We start from the raw sequence: 21,616 nt of genomic DNA on the forward strand, positions 1-21,616 counted from the left end.
AAAGTGTGATCTATTATTATTTTCCAAAGGCCCGCTTTTCAGACAAAGTCCATGGGCTATATTTGCACACCTAAAATATTAGATTTCTGAAACATCTTACCCTAAAATCATAGCATTGGTTTCAACAGTGCCGCCGCATATTAACGATGACAGATGTCTAACTCACCTCATTCTGAATTTATAAGCTTTAAAAACTCCCTTGACATACTGACGCCTCTGCTTAGAACAGGTGGTACATTATTAAAAACTCCACACTTTGGTTGTCTTTGATATTCCACATCTCATCAAGGATTCACTTTTTAGATGTAAATACCATGAGTCGAGAGAAGGATATAGCTGCAGGCAGTGCTCCAAAAAAGGGCGTGAGCTCCAAATCGCCATTGAAGGTATAGGGAGCCCCAAATCTAACCCTTTCCTTAACCTTAACTGTGTGTGGAAGTGATGCCCCTTTTGGAGTAACTCCACCCCATTTTGGAGTAACCCCATCCTATTTTGGAGTTCCCTGCCCCATTTAGAGGTCTCCGGCCTGCAGCTATACCTACTTGTGAGTCACTTTTAAATGTTTTAAAACAGACAGATGTGAAAAGCCAAATAAATGAAACGAATTGTGCACTGTCCCAACGCATGGCAGGGTGTCCAGTAACAATGCAGATGGAGTCAGTTGGAAGCCAAATGTAGACTAGATTATGATCAGTTGCAGCTAAAGAAGGCAGTAAACTGCCAAACATTTTCATGTTCATTTCATCCAGTGCAGCTAGCAGCTAACAGCAAGTCCTGTGGCAAAATATTACATTCAATTTCCCTTGTCAATTATTTGCAATGCTTTAAAAGTTATTCATTTATTATTGAATATTGAATTATTATTAATTAGTTGTGCCCTAATCCTAAGTATCAAACTGCAGTCTTTACTTAACTTTACTTTTCTTAGTAATAGGACTTGCATCTGGCGAACTATAAAACCACTGAAAAAATTCCTTTGACTAACATAGGGACTCGAGGCAGGCTCTTTTGACTTGGGCCAGTAAGCAACTACCCGGAACACCCTAGCAACTGCCTAACAACATGCTAAAAACACCTCAGAAAACTTAGCAACCACATTTGTTTAGTTATTCGCTGCGTCCGAATATCCATACTTCCCTACTGTAGAGTATGCCAGTTGAGCATTATGTCCAAATCCTCAGTATTCATGAAGCAGTAAGCAAGAAATACCAGTGAGATTCTGAAGTGTGGATCGACTTGACACTTTATGTTCCCATAATACCTCGGGAGCTATGGAGACGTCACATTCAAAACTCTGGATTTAAAAGAACATTGGAGAACCGTAAGTCGGGTGGCTCTTCTCAACTGTAAAATATGTCCTTAAATGGTTAATAAATGGTACTTGTTTAACCAAACCAGAGGGGGATTATTTCAGCGGTTGTTGTTCTTACATCATATATTTGGGTCTAAGGTCAATACCCATGTCCCCAGATTAAGTATGTCCAAAATCTATTAATACTATTCGCATGCATACCTAAAGAATGTACTGTTTTACCGGCCGAGAATTGCATCCTTCATCAAATACATTACAGTACATGTAGGCTACGTTCACACAGGTGTGAGTCTTTAAATGTCCTGTTCATACAACAGCTTAGAGTAGCGGTCTGAATGAACGAACAACCGAAGTCAAACCATATTCTGACAACTGTAACCATAGTGACAGTAACTAACGTAAATATCGACGTCCATAACACCGGCATGTCTTACGTGATGGGAGAAAGGTGCCTGTGGTTGTTCCTTGCAGGGTAATCAGCCTTACAGGCTCTATATGTTTAGGAGTAGGGTGGGGGTGGGGTTAGGGCATCTGCTGCCTCCCAGGAACAAACTGAGGCCCCTTTGTACAACGGGCCATGTCGTACCACAACTGATGCTGTTTTATTAAATAAACAAGTCCAAACGAGGCACGAGTTAATTAATGTGATCATAATTAACCGACAGCGGCTCGGAATACTTTTTAACCGAGTTAAGAGCAAGCATTTGTCGCACGGCTCGCAATTGCGAACAGCTTCGGTGAAAGACAACGGTTGGATCTTCATATGGCACGGAGCTCATATCTCCGTCTCTGTGAGTTAATGAAAACCCTCATGATTAACACGAGACAGCGTGGCTTTCACATTATATGAAGTGACACAGATAACTATTTGTCAAGTACGGTTCCGTGCACACATCACAGGTTTGCCGAGAACGCGGGTGTGAGACCTGGAAATTTGTGGGTGTCAGTTCAGTTATAGAATCGGTTGTCACACTTGTAAATAACTTTCCTTTGTGTGAACGCAACCATATCTGATGAAAATTTCGTGACTGTGGCAACATTTTTGCAAAATGACGTTACGTGGTTCATTACATGTCTTGTAGCAGTTCTGATGTGAAATGTCCACTGTGTGGTGCTAAAAACAAAATAAATTTTGTCACAAACAGATGAGGTTTAAATCAACAAAACAAACCTCCCTACCCTAAACCTAATGGCAAATGTGAGATGAAAAAAAAACATTTGCTGAAGCAACCACGTAATTTTGTGCTGTTTCTATGACACTTTTGGCTTACGTATCGACTCACGTGCTCTTCAGAACTTGTACCACAGTCCTTTTCATCGCAAGTGCAACGCTTTATCAGTTGAGCTACTGCGCAATTTTATCACACTTTAACAAGCTTGTAAAAGTAGTTGGTTATGTAACGCAAATGTTAAAATGTATCGCCAGTCATGCGCTACAGTAAAAGTGTTTAGATGTAATAAATAGGGATGTGCCCAAAGCCGAAAACCTTATTCAGAAAGTCACGAATAATGACTTCAAAATGAGTAACGGATTCATCCGAATTATATCAAAAATATTTGTATGACTGATGATCCAAAAAGCACGAAGATAAAGTGACATTTTAAATAAACATATCCAAAATTACACAGAATTTATGAATCTGTGCAGCCAATATTTCTAAAGTGTAAACCTTATGAATGAAAATGCGCACAGTGTGATTTCAGATTGGATGGGCGCGGTGTCGACTCCATTTGTGGTCTCTGTTAATTGTGCGCGTCTGGAGCTTGTCAAGTGTAACATTAACTAAGATTAACTAAGACATCATAAACACTTTCCACTTCTTGAAATGTTTATGTTAATGTATCACACGATTCACACGTGATTCTCATGTATTTATTTATAGCATAAACCTGAGCGCAATGTTAAATTCATGACCTGAAGTGATGATTTCACGTCTTTCCGTTTCCTAAAGTTGACCACATATACATCCACATCAGCGATTAAGTTTATTTTTTGGTTAAGATTTTATTCAGAAAAAGTTAAAATGCTCCATAAAGTTTAAATGCATTATAGAGTATTCATCTATTAGGAATATTCCTGCTTATGTAAAACAAAGAAACTGAAACATGCGCCGTCTTTTTCTTCTTCTTCTTTAAACTGTGCTAAATTTGAAAATGTTAAGTGTTCTTGAACTCTGGTAAAGCGCTATATAAATGTAACATTATTATTATTATTATTATTATTATTATTATTATTAACTAAATTACGGTGTCCTATCGTAAAAATTCCTGATAGATTTACGGGACTTTTACTTTTTGCAGGCTATCCTGATTTTATTTTAATTTATTTTAATGTTTGAATTTGTATTTATTATTCACTGCAAAATGTGTGCTTGACATTTCACATTTTGCTTGACACCTCCTGCCTCCAGAATAATGTTGTTATCCATGCACAGACAAACAAAAATTCTGTTTCATGCAGATATTAATATCTGAAATACCAGGAGAAACCACAACATATTCCACAGTTAATGTAGCCTACAAATTCAGCTTCATATGGTAAGAAAAAAAAAAAAGAATAAAATAAAATTTTTTATATAATAATTGAATAATAATAATAATTATTATTAGGCTGTTATTATGAAAAGGCATATACATGGCATATTTTATTAATAGAATCTATAAATGTAAGAGTAACATTTAAAAATGGGCATTTCATTTAGTTTTGACTCATTTTATGCCCTGCCCACACCCGGTTCTATCTGAATACAGAAATAGATACAGATACAAATACAGATAATGGCTTCGCTGCAAACCCCTAGTAATAAGACAGTATTGTGTGAGGAACAGGGTGAAAAGTGTTTATGAACTGATAATCTGCCGTTTTACTCGTGATTTGTGTGAAATTGAATAAAAGTAATTGTTGTTGTAATGCATAACAGTATTTTGCAAGAAAACTGCCATGATGCATACAATAAGCCAAGTAAAAATCATTTTGCAAAAAATGTAGGTACAGTAGAATAACGCGATGAGACCAGGTTGCATTTTCCTCATTTCCTCAGGTTGCGTTTTCCTGACCCTAACCCTCCTAACCATAACCCTAATCACTTAATTGCTATTTTCAGAGTATGGTGCAATTTGTACTGTAATAGTTCCTAAAGATTTTGCCGATAACAGAAAAGTGAAATCTTTACTGCCTTTGTTTATTTATTTTTAGCTTTCATATTTTTTTCTTATTATAACAGCCTTTTTGTCTTGCTAAGATGATGGCTCAAGAACATGTGGAGGTAATGTTTGCATCTCATGTACACTGTGTGTGTGTGCAGTTTGTAGTGTGTTTGTGTAGTTGGGATGTTCTCCTTAGCTCAGGTGACTGCAGGGCATGTCTTCCTGTGTGTATGCTGGATAAACAGCGGTGGGATAACGTGTCAGTGTCACATCCTGGAGAGAGCTGGATGGAGGCAAGGGGTGCATGATAGGGGGTATAATAGTGTACATTTGTGTGCCACCTTATAGGGGTATGTGGTGTTGCCAACCAGCACGCAAGACGTTTCCAGTGAATCCACGGCAGGTAATGCTAAGTTAACCGGAGCATGTTTTGCTGGAGGTAACACATCAGAACACTGGGATGCAGTTGGTTCAGATTAGAGGCAGTTGAGATGGGTTACTGGGTTGGAATAGAATCGTCGAGGGGGTGATGGAATGGCTGGTTGGCAGGGAAAAGATCCTGGCAGCTGTTGGTCCTCAAGCTTCTCGCAGCAGGAGCTTTTCATAGACATGACCATGGACACCTACTGCTTACAACAGCCAGCAGGCCGAAATAGTACACTACACACAAACACAGACACAATTCAATACACAATTTTGTATGTTTACATTGTGCAGTATTATATTATATGGAAGCCCTGAACCGCACTGTGAAAAAAAAAACATTCACTAGGTGAAACAATTTCTGAGCCTATGTCCTACAAATATTTCTCTCTCTCTCTCTCTCTAAAATAAATAAAATAAATACATTCTTTCAACAAAAAAAAGTTTTCTCTCAAAAAGGCAATACATCTATCTAGCACATGTTTACATTGGCCAACAAATTAAAAAAAGCACATTATCAATAGCAGCATCGATATTCCTGGTGGTGAATGGCATCAAACAACCAGAAATAACTCCCGTTGTTACACTTGACAATGAATACCATATGAAACTTGGTTTCTTTCCTTGATTAAGGTTAGCAAAACATTCTTGTAACATTTATGTGCTATCGGAATTATCCTACTTCCCACTTCTGAAGTGGTAATTACGAGTATGTCGTGTTCAGGTGCTTTGTTGTCGGAAAAAACATTCATTCAAATATATTTCTTGAGGAACTTTTATTTTGACACCATAAAAAATATTACTCCGCTTGCTGACGATAATGGAATTTTGGTCAAATACACGCTATTTTCATGGTGTAAAAATGTACAACATGCATAGAATGGCTGCTGATATACATAAATGAATATTACTAAAACGGTAAACGCTAACAAGTAGCTGTATTTAGAAAAATTAACAAAACCTGTCATTCACTACAGAAACTGTACTCTCCTCTGCCATGTTTAAAGTTTAGGACTCCTCCCATCTCGGAAACTTGGGTATCACAATTATCTCAGAGTTTCCAAGTCGTAATTATGACTTGGGGAGTTGTTCATATGCAACTTCCGAGTGGGAAACTCATATTTATGATAATTCCAAAAGCACGTGAAGGCAGTATTATACAACTATAAATCAACAGATCAAGTACATACCTGCCAACACTCCCGTTTTACCACCCCTCCTCCCGCAGTACTCCCGATGTACAATTTCTTCCGATAAACTCACGATTTTTCGCATCCACACTTTGCTAATGAGAATGTATTAGACCTCCAGGTAGGGTTGCCACATGTCCCGTAAAATACAGGATTTTCCCGTATTTAAATATGGAATGATGCGCCCGTATCGAATTAATACAGAACACGGTTTGTCCCGTAAGCTGCTCAGATGGCATCATGGGAAAATTGCTCCAGATTGTTAATTTAACATTGATATACACTACCGGTCAAAAGTTTTGAAACACTCATTCTTTATTATAATTTATTTTATTTTTTTTTCACATTTAGAATAATAGTAAAGTCATCAAAACTATGGAATAACATAAATGGAACTATTGGAATTATGTTGTGACTAAACAAAATCCAAAATAAATCAAAACTGTGTTATATTTTAGCATCTTCAGAGTAGTCACCCTTTGTCTAGAATTTGCAGACATGTACTCTTGACATTTTCTCAACCAGCTTCTTGAGGTATCACCCTGGGATGCTTTTTAAACAGTATTGAAGGATTTCCCATCTATGTTGGGCACTTATTGGCTGCTTTTCTTTATTATTTGGTCCAAGTCATCAATTTCAAAAACTTTTTTTTTTAATTACATTTTAGTTTTATAATGAAATAAATTAATATGGTGGCACAATTATATTTTTGTCTACAAAACTAATTTCAAACATTTAATCATACGCCTTCAGATCAAAAGATTTATAAGATCATGAGAAACATTTCAGTCAAGTGTTTCAAAACTTTTGACCGGTAGTGTAAGTTGAAAATGTTTCGGACTGTGGGTAAGGGGTCGTCTGAAAAGTCCACACATTGTGCAGAAATTTGCTAATACTGAGGGTGTGGTAAGGGACTGTCAGAAAAGTCCACACATTGTGTTAAAACTGTGGATTTTTTTTTTTTTTTTATCGAAAAACAGAAGGTTTAATTTAAATGTTCAATAAGATGCACAAAATGACACAGATCCAACCATGTATGAATACAATCACTGAGTCATAAAGACAAGAAGTACAGGTGAAGGAAAAAATTAATATTAAAAAATAAAGTAAATAAAAAAACGTAAAAAATACTAACCAACTAAAATGTTAACCAACACAGATGTATACATAAATAAGATAAAGAAGATAAAAATAATTATATTTTCAAGAAAGTTCTCAGCATATAAGAAAGGATATACACTTTTTATTAATAATAATAAAAAAAAGTATTTATTGCTAAAACTGTGAAGGATGTGGTAAGGGACCATCTGAATACTTTTCTTCATCTTCAGTGTAGTTTTACTGACCGGTACTGCCGTACTCCACCGGCTGCGGTTCCTCGCACATACGAATCACATACCAAATCCTCCCCCCCCCCCCCCACACCACACCACCCAAAAAATAAATCTCCCTATTTTTCCCAATCCGATGTTGGCAGGTATGCAAGCACCACAGCTGTCATCTGTCCCTTGTAAGATTTCATGCTTATTGATAGTGGCCCCTGGTGGCCGAGTTTGGTACCGCATGCCAATTGTTAGCTAGCAAGCAATATATATATATATATATATCATGTGTCGCCTCTTCATGAGTAAAACAATTTTTAGAAAAAGTTAGGGTTAGGGTAAAATTATTTATTTTTTTATTTTTTTTAAGAGGGGAAAATATTTGAGAGAACAAAAAATGTTTTTGAGGGAAAAACTAATTTTGAGAGAAAAAAAATAAATAAAATGTAGTGAAAAAAACAAACATTTGAAGGACATCAGGAAGGCACTAAAACACCTAAAAAAAAAAAAATTCACCCAGTTCAGGGCTTCTGTAATATATAGTAGGATATAGCCACATCATTTGTGCTACATAAATGATACTTCAAATCATGAGGTTTGTTGAGGAGAAGTGTGGTATTACTTTTCTAAGTGATCTGACTTAGGATTTTTACTTTTTCGAGTAAAAACAATTTGTACTTTTTCGAAGGGAACCATGCCCACATGATTTGCCCACATGCCCACCTGATCTGATTCTTTTAGTGAGGTTTCTTTAGAGAAGCTTTGTCCCACACAGGTCTTTGAGGTTGCCAGATCTTTGTTTTCCATGAGGTTCATAAGGGTAGAGGTGACAGGGCTTCCTTCTGCAATTCCCGTGTTTTCATGTGTGCAGTATCTGGCGAAGTTGTCACAAGCTTGGCAACATAACACCGACGGCTTTCAAATGCTTTTTGATTATTAATTCATTGCGGTTTCCTGCCTGGTTTGTTTGCTAAGTAGTCTCCCTACAGTATGTGACTGTATAACTTGGGTCAAGATGTTTGGAGAAGGCGATGTCTATTCAATAATAATTCATCTATCTATTGCCTAAGTAAAAAAGAAAAATAGTTATAATTAAAACAGTTGGGCTAATATGAAAATGGATGAGCATCTGCTAATAATACCTGCATCCTCAAATATATGTAAAACTTCCATCTGAAGTATTTACTGTAAATCACCTAAAGCGCTCTCAGAATAGATAAAATGTAATCATATATTGGTGCCTTTCCATTTAAGACGTAGGAATCCATTCACTAGAGCAGTCTCGCTTTGCGAGACATTATTCAACTACAAAGCAAACCATATTCATCATTGCGTTTTAATCACATCAAAAAGAAATATAGTGCTACCCCAGGGTACTGGCAGGAATATGGAGTCCTCCATGATGTTATTGTTTCCAGCACTGCCAAACAATCTCAAAAATTGACTTAGAATAAATGTATTTTTAATACGATAACTCAACGCTGCCCTTGTGAATACAGAGGCACTCTGTCAATTGTTCTCGCCGAATGCGTTGCATTACAGATGTAATGCAGGAGTGCTTGTGATACAGCGATATTAAACCTGCGAGCGCTGCCTTTCAAACTTTGTTCCGGCTTTCCGGATAACATTCTCTTTCTTTTAGCTTAACTAAATGCCCTAACAGATGAGATGAATGCATTGCTTTACAGAGTCGCTGTGTTATTGCAAATGCTACCTGTGTTCCTCGCGGTGTTAAGATATGCGCTAATCTGATCTCAGATGCACTTTTGATGCACTTTTTATTTGAGTGATTCCAGCTCGGTGGTGTTCAAAGAATATACCTATATGAAATGATGTAATTACATATAAGCGTACATATAAACTGCTTATAAGTACATGCTTTCATCTTATTGCTGCATCGTTCTAGGAGAGAACTTGAGATAATTCGAACTATATTTCAGTTTAGTAATGTGCTACCGTTATCCTGGGTTCCATCTAAAGGTAGATGTGAAATATTCTTACTTTATCTTTCAGACTTCCTGTCCGTAAAGTATAAAGGAACTAGCACAGCTATCGTTAGCTTTGCAGTTGTTCGACTGATACGTCTGGTGTATGATTATCAACAGAGAGGATCATTTACCGTGTCTCACACACTGTCTCTGCAAACGTTTGCTGAACAGGTTTTGCTATCATGTATTGTAGGAACTTTGATGAGTTGATGCATTTTATTTGCGTAAATGTTAGGAATGTTAATTGTAAGTAATTTAAAGATTCTGGTACTTTTGAGAAAGAAATGTTTTAACAGATTCTTGCAAAGGGGGATATTTTATTCATTCATTCATTTTGATAAAATACCACTAAATACAACAAAACACACACAGTAATGTGTATCTTTAGCTATACATCCATATCAACAACCATCCAGTATATAATCTGATTAAATTATTACAAGCCAAGTACACATAAAACAGTTCTGTATGTTTTGCTCTGTAGATTCAAAAGAACCGACACATTAGATTCATTCGTTCAGAATCAGACTACACTGGTCGCACTGTATGTTTCCCGATATAGATTCAAAAGAACTGACTCATAAGAGTCATCCGTATGGGAATCAGACTACAATGGTCAAACTCTATGTTTTGCGCTGTAGATTCAGAAGAACTGGCTCATTAGAGTCATTCGTTCGGGAAGCAGACTACAGTGGTCACGCTGAATATTTTGCGGTGTGGGTTCAAAAAAACCCGACCCATAAAGTAATTAATTCAAGAATCTGACTATAGATTCAAAAGAATCATCTGATAAGAGTAATTCATTTGGGAATCAGACCACACTGGTCACGATGTATGTTTCACACTATAGATTCTAAAGAACCCATTCATAAGAGTCATTCGCTTGGGAATCAGACTACACTGTTAGTGCTGTATGTTTTGTGCTGTAGGTTCAAAAGAAACGACTCATTAGATTCATTCGTTTGGGACACGGACTACACTGGTAGTGCTGTATGTTTCCCGGTATTGATTCAAAAGAATTATCTCATAAGAGTCTACACTGGTCACGCTGAATGTTTCACACTGAAGATTCAAATGAACTGACTCATTAGAGTAATTCACTCAGGAATCGGTCTACACTGGTCGCGCTGTATGTTTCATACTGTAGATTCAAAAGAAGCGAATCATAAGAGTCATTCATTCGGAAATGGACTACACTGGTTGCTTTGGAGGTTTTGCACTGTAGATATAGAAGAACAGCTTCTTAGGAGTCATTAATTTGCGAATTAGACTACACTGGTTGCACTATGTGTTTTGGGCTGTAGGTTCAAAACAACCGACTTCAGACTACATTCGTCACACTGTGTTTTGTATGTTTTTCTTTTTTTCTTTTTGTTTTTTAAATATATTTTATTACTTTTTATTCTTATTTCTTATTCTTACTAAAATTTATTTTATCTTGTATTTTCTTCATCATTTTTATGTAAAGCACTTTGAATTGCCATTGTGTATGAAATGTGCTATATAAATAAACTTGCCTTGCCTTTTGCACGGTAGATTCAAAAGAACAGATTAATTGGATCCATTCATTCATGAATCAGACTACACTGATCTCGCTGTGTGTTTCGCACTATAGATTCAAAAGAACCAACTCATAGGAGTCATTCATTCGGGAATCGGACTACACCGATCGTGCTGTGTGTTTCGCACTATAGATTCAAAAGAACCGACTCATAGGAGTCATTCATTCGGGAGTCGGACTACACTGATCGCGCTGTGTTTTGCACTGTAGATCCAAAAAAGAACCGACTCATAGGAGTCATTCATTTGGGAATCAGACTACACCTATTGCACTGTGTGTTTCGCATTATAGATTCGAAAGAACCGATTCATTGGAGTCATTCGTTGGGGAATCGGACTACACTGATCGCGCTGTGTGTTTCGCATTATAGATTCAAAAGAACCGACTCATAGGAGTCATTCGTTCAGGAATTGGACTACACCAATCGCGGTGCGTGTTTCGCACTATAGATTCAATAGAACCGACTCATAGGAGTCATTCATTCGGGAATCAGACTGCACTGATCGTGCTGTGTGTTTCACACTATATATTCAAAAGAACCGACTCATAGGAGTCATTCATTCGGGAATCAGACTACACTGGTCACGCTGTGTGTTTTGCACTGTAGATTCAAAAGAACCGACTCAGAAACATTTATTTGGGAATCGGACTACACTGGTTGCTTTGGAGGTTTTGCGCTGTTGATTCAAAAGAACCACTTTATGAGTCATTCATTCGGGAACCGGACTACAATGGTCGCACTGTGCGTTTCGTGCTATAGTTTCAAAAACACTCATAAGAGTAATTTGTTTGGGAATTGTACTACACTGGTCACACCGTCTGTTTCACATTGTTGATTAGCAGTGTTGATAAACGGTAGCAAAGGAAACATAGTCAGAGTATTTTAGCGCAGTGTTACGTCTGCATCAGTGGAAGAGCGCACATTCGAGAACAATTAATGGAACTGAAAGTCGTGAAAAACTTTCGGTATTTAAAAAAAACAAAAAACATCTGAACCGGTTTTCAGTTCCCACCCCTTGTAAAAGTGAATGTTTATCAATACATCTCCCTTGGTGCACTCCCTTGAGTTTTTGAATGAGCCAACTTACAACAATTTACTATTTCGACATCTCGTACTAATTATTACAACTTGTCATGAGACCTGCTCAATTTAATTCACTTCATACAACAAGTAATCAAAATCCTGATTTGTCCACATTATTATAAACAGGCTTATTGTTTTCCTGTCTCCAGGTGTACTAAATTATTTACAGTCTACTCTGTAAATAACAAAACAAGGCTTGGCATCCAAGGACAATGCTATTTGGCATTTCTTAATTAGCCAATCATCTTCCCCCACACTGTCATCCATGCGTCAGTCGCTCTTATCGAATGTGGCATGATACGACAGCGTGTTAGCTGCTTTGTGGCGAGCTATGCGTTATTTGCGGGGTGAGGATGGGAGCTGCTAAGGGACGCTGAGGCTCCTAATGATCATTTCAATTAAAGAGGAGCCCTGAGGCTGTAGCGCAGCTGTCTGTTTAAAACGCCTCCTCTCAATGCCCGCCTGAGCCTCCTCAGCATGCGGGAATGTTTAAGTCAATATTATTTTAGAGACTGCCTCCCATCTATTATTGAGTAAATTGAGCCATCAGCGTCTCTGGCCATTTTGAACCCTAAATGAAATCTATTTGCCAAAGGCCTGAAGGACTGTCAGTGTGTAATACAGTAATAAAGAGGGTGGGGTGCTCGGCAGGGGCTTGTTAGGAGAATGAATAATAACTGCGAGGATAAGCCACCCTTAAATCTGAATTACATTGTTTACTTTTGATTACACAAGTAAAAAAGGACACAATCAGGGGAATGATTCTGTTTAAACAAAAGAAACATTTGGCAATGCTCTTAAACAGTGGTTTCCTGGTGAATTGAGACTTAAAAATGGGCCGCAGGTCTATTCTGATAAAGTAGCAGACAGCATGGAAATGCAAATAATAAAATGCAATAACCATGTAATTGTGGATAGTCAGGGAAGCAAAATAGGCTTTTAAAAGGAGAAAATGCTTCCCATATCTTTTGTTTCTGACATCAAAGGCCGTGCATCCAATAAATTTTACATTATTTTGGCACAAATGAATCCATCACTTGGTAGAAGCTAGCCAAATTTGGAAGATGCCAACATGGGCAAGTTGCATGGCATGCCCTCATCCTCAAAAAACAAATACAACCCAGACTACATTCATTTGTTTTGTGCAGTGAATTATTGGCAGTCCAGTGGATGAAACCATCATAATTCAATAGACATTACAAAACTGTAAATTTTATTATGAATTATACATATTGTTGGGCCTATTGGTACCACATTGGTACTACAGTACTGTATTGGTGCTGTGTTCACTGCAAAAAATTCTTACTGATTATTTTTGTCTTATTTCCTTTAAAAATATCTAAATATCCTAAAATAAGAAGAAAAAATATGACTTGAAGCAAATTTGGTGGGGTTTATGCTTAAAACAAGCATTGGGTGAAATCAGTTGAGAACCACTGCTCTAAAACATTGAAAAATCTTAAGTATTTAATCTGAATTAAAGGGATAGTTCACCCCAAATAAAAATGTTATCCTCATTTATTCACCCTAATGCCATCCCAGATGTGTATTAGAGGTAGACAATATATCGGTTTTACAGATTAGTCCTTGCCGATAGTTAATCGGTTATCTGCAAAATCAAAGTTTTTTTTTATTCCTCCGTGTTCCTCTGAAAATTACGTTGTTTTTTTTAATTGAAGCGAAAAATGCGACAATAAAGAAACATCCCTTGTCAGCACATACATCTTGTCTCCAACTTCATATCGTGAATAACAACAATAATAATATATAGGCTATAAAAAGCTTAATTTGGTAAATATTAAATATAGAGCATTGTAACAGAGACAAGTCTATGTCATTTCAAAATAAGAGTCTCCGGTGTGTTTCAGACTTGTTATGCACCCAATCATCTTTTTTTCTCTTTTCTGATTATTATTGGGATTTTGGTTGGAAAATAAACTAAATCTGGGATTTTATTCATTTCTGTGCTGTGCTGACTAAGAAAAAAACATTCTATGAATCGATTTAAAAAACTATCGGCTGAATAATCGGTTATCGGTCTTTATCACCACTTAAGTTATCAGTATCGACAAAATCCACTATTGGTCGTCTGCTAATATGTATGACTTTCTTTCTTCTGCTGAACACAAACAAAGATTTTAGAAGAATATTTCAGCTCTGTAGGTCCATACAATGCAAGTGAATGGTGACCAGCACTTTGAAGGCAGCATAAAAGTAATCCATAAGACTCCAGTGGTTAAATCTATATCTTCAGAAGTGATATGATAGGTGTGGTTGAGAAACAGATCAATAAAATAGTACATTTTTAGTATAAATTCTCCTCCTTGCCCAGTAGGTGGCGATATGCACGAAGAATGTGAATCACCAAAAACAAAAGAAGAAGAATGCGGAAATGAAAGTGAAGATCTACAGTAAAAAGGACTTAAATATTTATCTGTTTCTCACACACACACCTATCATATCACTTCTGAAGACATGGATTAAACCACTGGAGTCTTATGAATTACTTTTATGCTGCCTTTCATATGCTTTTTGGAGCTTCAAAGTTCTGGTCACCATTCACTTGCATTGTATGGACCTACAGAGCTGAGATATTATTCTAAAAATCTTTGTTTTGTGTTCCGCTGAACAAAGAAAACCATACACATCTGGGATGGCATGATGGTGAGTAAATGATGAGAGAATTGTCAATTTTAGGTGAACTATCCCTTTAAGACATGTTGTCGATCAGACACTTTAACCCTTTATCCTATAAAAAAAAAAACGTACATTTTTGGAAACAACTGATTTGATATTCAGTAGTTTGATTCCAGTCTGCAGTAGGTGGTAAAACTGTATGAACATCCTGCCTCTCAACAACCTTCAATTCAGCTTGTGCTGTCTGTCTCATCAGTGGTCTGTTAGTGCCTTCTCACTATGCAGGAAAACACTCCCTTAGTCTGCATCGATCGGCTCCAAATCAATGCTTTTAAAAGCCTTACACACCCTTTAGTTAAGAGCAAACTTGTGCATGCTTCAAAATGGCCCACCTATATTGATTAGGGTTTGGAATAGACAAGCTTTTCACAGATTGTCTCTGCATCTCCTCGATAATGCCTTCCCATGTAGTCTCTTCACTTTGACATTTGAAAGGTGTTATATAATATGATATGGATATTAGGAGATATTAACCCATATTTTCACACAATATTCCATTTTGAGGCATGATTATAACTATATAATTTTCATTTTAATTCTTTAGAGGAAATTTTATCCTCAGCTGCTTCTTGAATCAAAATCATCCGACTTTTCTGGTTATAGGAAAACACAAACCAAAAAGCGAATAATACACTGGGGTAAAACTAACCATTGGCATAACTGAAAGTGAGTTTTGTATAGTATTTTACAAAAAAATCCATACTTGCTCAAATTGTATGTAATATTGAATATTCTTAATGAAAAAGGTTATTATATAACAGCTTGAAGTAACAAAGTTTAATTGTTCCATATTTAAATTAATATAAATTGATCTGCTATGCAATCACAACCCAATTTTACAGCAATTACTAGTGACATTTTGTGTTCAGAAAAAGAAAACTCATCCATAGCTCTCCTACACCCCCCTTGTAAAGGAGTACAACATAAAATAGCCCTGTTGAATGGGACATTGGTACAAGTGGACACAAAATGATTGGATAGTTTGTATAGTTTCGATGGTGCTTCTTAGCTTTTCAAAGCTTTGAATTCACTGAATCGTGAAATAGCATTGCTCCACATATAAATATATACTCAAACTTTGAATTTACCAGAGGGATTAGAGAGCTTTTCAAGTCCTTGCAACCTATTTTCATGGTTTTGTGTTCAAAAACGTCTGTAAGCCTCGGGGCCTGAGTCGCCTCTCTGATATTTGTTGATGTTGGACTCTGCCATTCGAGCAGAAATAGGGAATCGCTGGTAATCCTGTCTTTCTTGCAAAGAGTTTACTAAATTTTCAAATTTACACGTTTAATCCCTTTTAAAATGGTCTTTGAACATTTTTAGCCCCTCGCTGTTCTCGCATCGCAGTAAAAAAGCAACACACATTTCATGAGAAAGATGCTTTATGGAGCATAAATTTAATATCTCCTCCACTTAAGAGTACTGTCCCATAATCCCCCTGCAATAAATGTTGACTTGTGCTATTTAAATGTACAATTTATCCACTGTATTATGCCCGGGAGGAGACTATTACAGTTATTGAGTGTGTTCTTTGAGTCTATGTAGGTGTAGCACAGTTGTGAGCAAATCAAGAAGGCACAGCATTCTGTTTAGAATAGATGATAGAATAATCCTTGTGAGGAGAAAATAAATGTAAAGAATAAATCAGCTACAAAAACTGCTACTGCACTTTCATGACTGATGCGTTCAGAGCTGTTGCTGAACCAAAGAAAGCCTGAGAGAGAATTTCATGAGACTGGACCAGATGCTTTTGACGTTACACTGTTTAATATTCCCTGTCAGGTCAAAATAGCTCTCATATACCTACTGTAATTTCATAGTGTAATTGTTTGGCGTGATATATGTATAGCTCAAAGTTTAAGAAGAACTGAAAATGTTGTATCCTTTAACAAGATTTTTGACTTGAATAAAACCAGTTAAAGGAATATTCCGGGTTTAATACAAGTTAAGTTCAGTCGACAGCATTTGTGGCATAACGTTGATTACCACAAAAATACATTTTGATTTGCCCCTCCTTTTGTTTAAAAAAAGCTAAAATCTTGGTTTCAGTGAAGCACTTACAATGGAAGTGAATGGGGGCCAATAAATACTCACTGTTTCAAAAGTAGAACCTCAAGATATGTATAATATGCACGTTAACATGACTTTAGTGTGATAAATTATTTACTGACCTTTTCTGTGTAAAGTTATATCCAATTTTACAACTTCGTTTCCATGACGATGTGAAGTCAACAACCCTAAAACGACTATAAAAATGACGATATAAACAGCTCTACAGCTCAAATAATACATGAGTTTTAACAGAAGAATTAATGGAAATGCTTTCATAAATTTATAGGCTTCACATTTCTGTGTTTAAATATTCCAACAATTGACCACATTCACTTCCATTGTAAGTGCCTCACTGTAACCTCGATTTTTGCTTTTCTTTTCTTTTTTTTTTAAGAAAAATACGGATGAGTTGAAATAATTTTTGTGGTAATCAATATTATGCCACAAATGCAGTCAATTGAACTTAACTTGTATTGAACCCGAAATATTCCTTAAATTTAGACGTTTCCACAAAGTGCATTTTAGGTACCATTAGGGCCTCAAGAAAAAGAAGAAAAAAAAAAAAGAAAAAAAAAAAATAAATATATATATATGGACAATGGGGGGCGTTAGAGCCCAAAAGGTTGAGAACCACTGACCATATAGCAGTGTAGAATACGTATTAAATTTGCTTGACACAATTATTTTGGTTCCATATCAGATGACAGATCAAGTGGAGTTTGCAAAATGGCACAGATGATCATTTAAATGTGTAAGACTCTTGAGAAGAGCCGTTAAAAAGATCATTCAATTCCAAAACTGTTTTAAATAGTAGGCTACTTTGGCCTCTCGCACAAATATTGAACATTAAATGATATATATGTAAAGAAAAGGCATTTCTCGCATAAAACATATCCATAGAAAAAGTCTTCTGTTATTTCGTGTTCAGTTCATACAGATCGCTTTAGACTGCACACTGAAAAGTCTTTAGAATTAAAAACGGCTTTGGCTAAATATTCGCCCTCTTGTTCTCAAAGCTGAGTTCTTTACACAAATCCAGAGTCACTTTGCCGTCTCTCGCTCGTTGTAACACGGCAGTATTTATTCCGTTCAGTTGCGTTGAGTTTCCGTGACTGGCGCCGTTCAGGTGTCCGTAAGAGCCATAGTTCGTGAAAGCCGGATAGAAAGGAGACGCGTAGTAGAAATGTCTGGGGGGAAATCGGCATTGCGCAGGTGACCGAGGGGGAGATAACGCCCCAAATGTTTGGGACGGTTCGTCACACCCCTTGTCCGACGTAGCGATTTCAGCAAGGGACCACAGTTTGGGTTTGGGGGTCGGGTTTGCGGAATGAATGACAGATGCGTCTTTGCAGTTTTCACTGAGGGGCTTCGGGCTGTCGCTGATCTGTTTTCGGGGAGAGGAGGTCGTGGGCACCGGAGAATCTGTCCGGTTCTCTTGTTCTTCACAGTCGATTATAACACGATCCGTCGCGTCGTCGTGCTTTTCTGAGCAGTCATCGCCAACTGCAACCAAATAATTATTAGTTGTGTTAGAAAGGTCTGTTGTGTTTGATGCAATTCTGTAAACACCATCAGAAACTGTAGCGGAGATGCTTTTTAACAATATTATTACTTTAAAAACACTTTTCTTGCGACTGATCAGTGAATCTGAATTGAAATTACAACTGTAAACTCAACATTAATTCATTACATTAATATGTGAAACTTACTTTAATCTTCACATTTGAGAATTACAACGTGTCAGGGTCGCAACTGTCCATTTTATGGATATAGTTGGACTCGAGACTGTCAATAACTAAATGTAATAATAAACAATATTATCACCTTTAAATATCCGTATATAAATAAAACTATAGGCCTAATTTAAATGAACACCTGAATCTTTGCTCGTCTCTGTTGATTCGACTCTCTTTAGCGGCTCATCGTCGTCATCATTTTTCTCCAAATCAATGCTATCCTCCTCATCCTCATCTTCACTCCTGTTCCGTGGCGTCCAGGTCATTTTATTCTCCTTTTTCAGTCTCCTCCGAGCGTTGGCGAACCAGGTGGACACCTGAGTTAGAGTCATTTTAGTGATGATGGCGAGCATGATTTTCTCTCCTTTGGTGGGATAAGGGTTCTTCCGGTGTTCACTGAGCCAGGCCTTCAGGGTCGCGGTGGCATCTCGAGTGGCGTTCTTCCGGTAAGCGGGGTCCCCAAACGGGTATGGGCCCAGAGGACCGGCGTACGGGTGATAGCCTATAGAGCAAGTCATGCCTGGAGAATGGTCGTATGAGGAGCCCTGGGCAATGAACAGAGATTACAGTTGAACGGGGGAAACACATCAGAAAAGCGGCTTTCCATGATGATCTATTACTTCTGCATAATAATGTATATAAAGAAATCTCATAAATGGCAATATATGCAAAACAAATATATGAGATATTATATAGATAGGCTATTCACTTATGGTTCTCACTGATATATAAAAACGTCACACACTTACACACACACACACACACACACACACACACATATATATATATGAAACGTTTGTTTCAAAACACTACAGAAATGTCCGCTTTCATAATATAGCCGAATACTAGTGGAATTTGTACATATATGGTTAAATATATTAAATAATGATATACAATATATAACCCTACACTGTAAAAAATTCCTGTAATTTTAACGGTAAAAGACTGTAAAAAATGCTACAGAAAAAGTTAATTGATTAACGAGTATTACATTTACTGTAAAATATACAGTAACCTTTTACTGGTAGTTAAAGGTAGTTTTACAATAAAATTTTGTAAAAAGTACATTTTTAGTTGTAAAAAGTATGATTTTCCTGTATAATTAATGGTAAAATTTACATTGTTTAACAAGAGAGTACATGTCTTTTTTTTTTTTTTTTTTTTACAGTAAATTACTGTTAAAATTACAGTAAAAAACAATAATCGGCGTTCACACAATTCCCTGCATGACCCATCATATTTCATTATATTTTATTGGAATAGTTATGTTTCTTCTTATTTTTAGTTATGTACTTTGGGGTGCTCAGTGTTATATCTGATGTAGTTTACTTCATGTTTACTGCATTATTTTAATTTCACATGTTACACTGATGTTGTTTAGTGTTTGTGTGAGTGACACTGAGCACTGTCTCTACATGTTTATTGGTCATTTCTTCTGGAAGGGCCACTGTTGATGAATTTTTGTCATCATGTGCTCTTCTGTAATTACTACGGTGATTAACAATACATTATAAAGTAAAAAGCAGATGTTTACAATTTCAGAAGGTTAATATCAAGTTTGACATTTTGTATTTTTTTACTGTAAATGTAACAGATGATTTTTTTTTTTTTTTATACAGTGGCAGCGTGGTCATGTAAACTATTTGAAACTGTAAAAGTTACAGGTTGTTCTGTAAAGTTGTTTACATTTTTACTGTATTTTTTTTACATAATCATTCTGGCAACCACAGCTGCCAGTGTTTTTTTTTTTTTTTTTTTTTTTAACAACAAGATTTTTTTTTTTACAGTGTAACTTTAAACACACCAAAAATATTTGATTTTCATTGACCGAATGCACAATACAACGAAAACTCTCATAAACGTGTAAAAAGGTAGCCCAAAATAACTACAAATAAAATGCGTCAAAAATGAAGATTCCGAAGCCAACAAAATATTCGTTCGCTACATTTTCGAGGATTATTTTAATTATTTTATAGAGTAACTTGGTTAGTTGTTATCTCTTACATCGTTAAAATAATAAGTCATACGTTTTCTAAAGTACAAAAAAACTTGGTAGCCTATCATATAATATAGGCTAATGATAATTGAAATATTCCGCTTCGCGTTGTCAAAGAAAAAATACAATAGAAAATACTAAAGCATTGGGAATAGGTAGCCTAACATCCGTATTTACCGAGCCAGTGATTTTGAATGAAACGAATCGCTTAAAAAAGCACGTTAAGAAAAAGCGGGTTAAACAAATTCTCTTCAAAAACGTGTTTCTATAACAGGGAAACGCAAACCGAAACTGTGTTGAGGTCAAAGCATGCTGGTGGTCTGATGTTGTGATGATCCAATGATCATAATGGACATCACTGAGACACTGACTGCTCAAACAGAGAAATCCGAATAGACTATTATGAATGAATCTCACCACATTTGAAGTGAAGGGTGCAGTGGATTCAGAGCTGTACTGGAGACAGCTGAAGGCTGAAGTGTTTGTGAAAGCTGTGGACGCGTACGGGGCGAAAGCAGAGCCGCTGGACGACCGTCCCAGATCATTTGTCCGCGGTCCCGTTACCGCGCCGGAGCCGTACGGCGGACACGAGTAGAGAGAGAGTGAAGACTGGTACAAGTATCCTTGAGGAAACGCCATGGCTAAATTACAGCTTCAGTCTCCTCATAAGTCCAAGAGTCGGGTCACTATATGTGCCATCGAAATGAAAATCAAAGACGCTTTGTTTCTTTTGGAGGGAAAAAATGTCTCGATTAACGGTAATTTAGATGGATGAGTCTCAAGCTCCGCGCGCCTCCTCAAGAAGTGTCAGTGATGGGAAGTAAGGAAAAGCTCGAGCTGACTTTTCCTGCCCATCTCTCTCTCTCTCTCTCTCTCTCTCTCTCTCTCTCTCTCTCTCTCTCTCTCTCTCTCGCACACACAAACACAGTCAAAGTTACTCTTCACTTTGTATTGGGGGCGTTCACGCAAGACACGTTTTTGCGTCCTATCTGCGCTATTTTTAGATTTAGGTTGCTCCATGCACACTGTCAGTTGAACTATTTGGCTGTTACGTCGCGTAACACTTAGCAGGCTATTTATTATTAAAGGCTGTTGATACAAGGACTTG

The 21,616-nt window shown here is 36.9% G+C and overlaps 1 protein-coding gene across 1 annotated transcript; it reads right to left on the reverse strand.

The window, feature by feature from the left end:
- Window positions 1-15,486: 15,486 nt before the first annotated feature.
- Window positions 15,487-21,291, reverse strand: LOC127436305 (iroquois-class homeodomain protein IRX-5-like). Its single transcript, XM_051690378.1, has 3 exons — window positions 20,926-21,291; window positions 18,652-19,057; window positions 15,487-18,279 (listed from the first exon to the last, which is right to left on the reverse strand). Exons 1-3 carry the CDS (start codon window positions 21,145-21,147, stop codon window positions 17,765-17,767), a joined length of 1,143 nt encoding a protein of 380 aa, XP_051546338.1. The 5' UTR covers window positions 21,148-21,291; the 3' UTR covers window positions 15,487-17,764.
- Between the last annotated feature and the right edge of the window lie 325 nt (window positions 21,292-21,616).

This window comes from Myxocyprinus asiaticus, chromosome 46, assembly GCF_019703515.2.
Source record: "Myxocyprinus asiaticus isolate MX2 ecotype Aquarium Trade chromosome 46, UBuf_Myxa_2, whole genome shotgun sequence".
NCBI classification, from domain to species: domain Eukaryota; kingdom Metazoa; phylum Chordata; class Actinopteri; order Cypriniformes; family Catostomidae; genus Myxocyprinus; species Myxocyprinus asiaticus.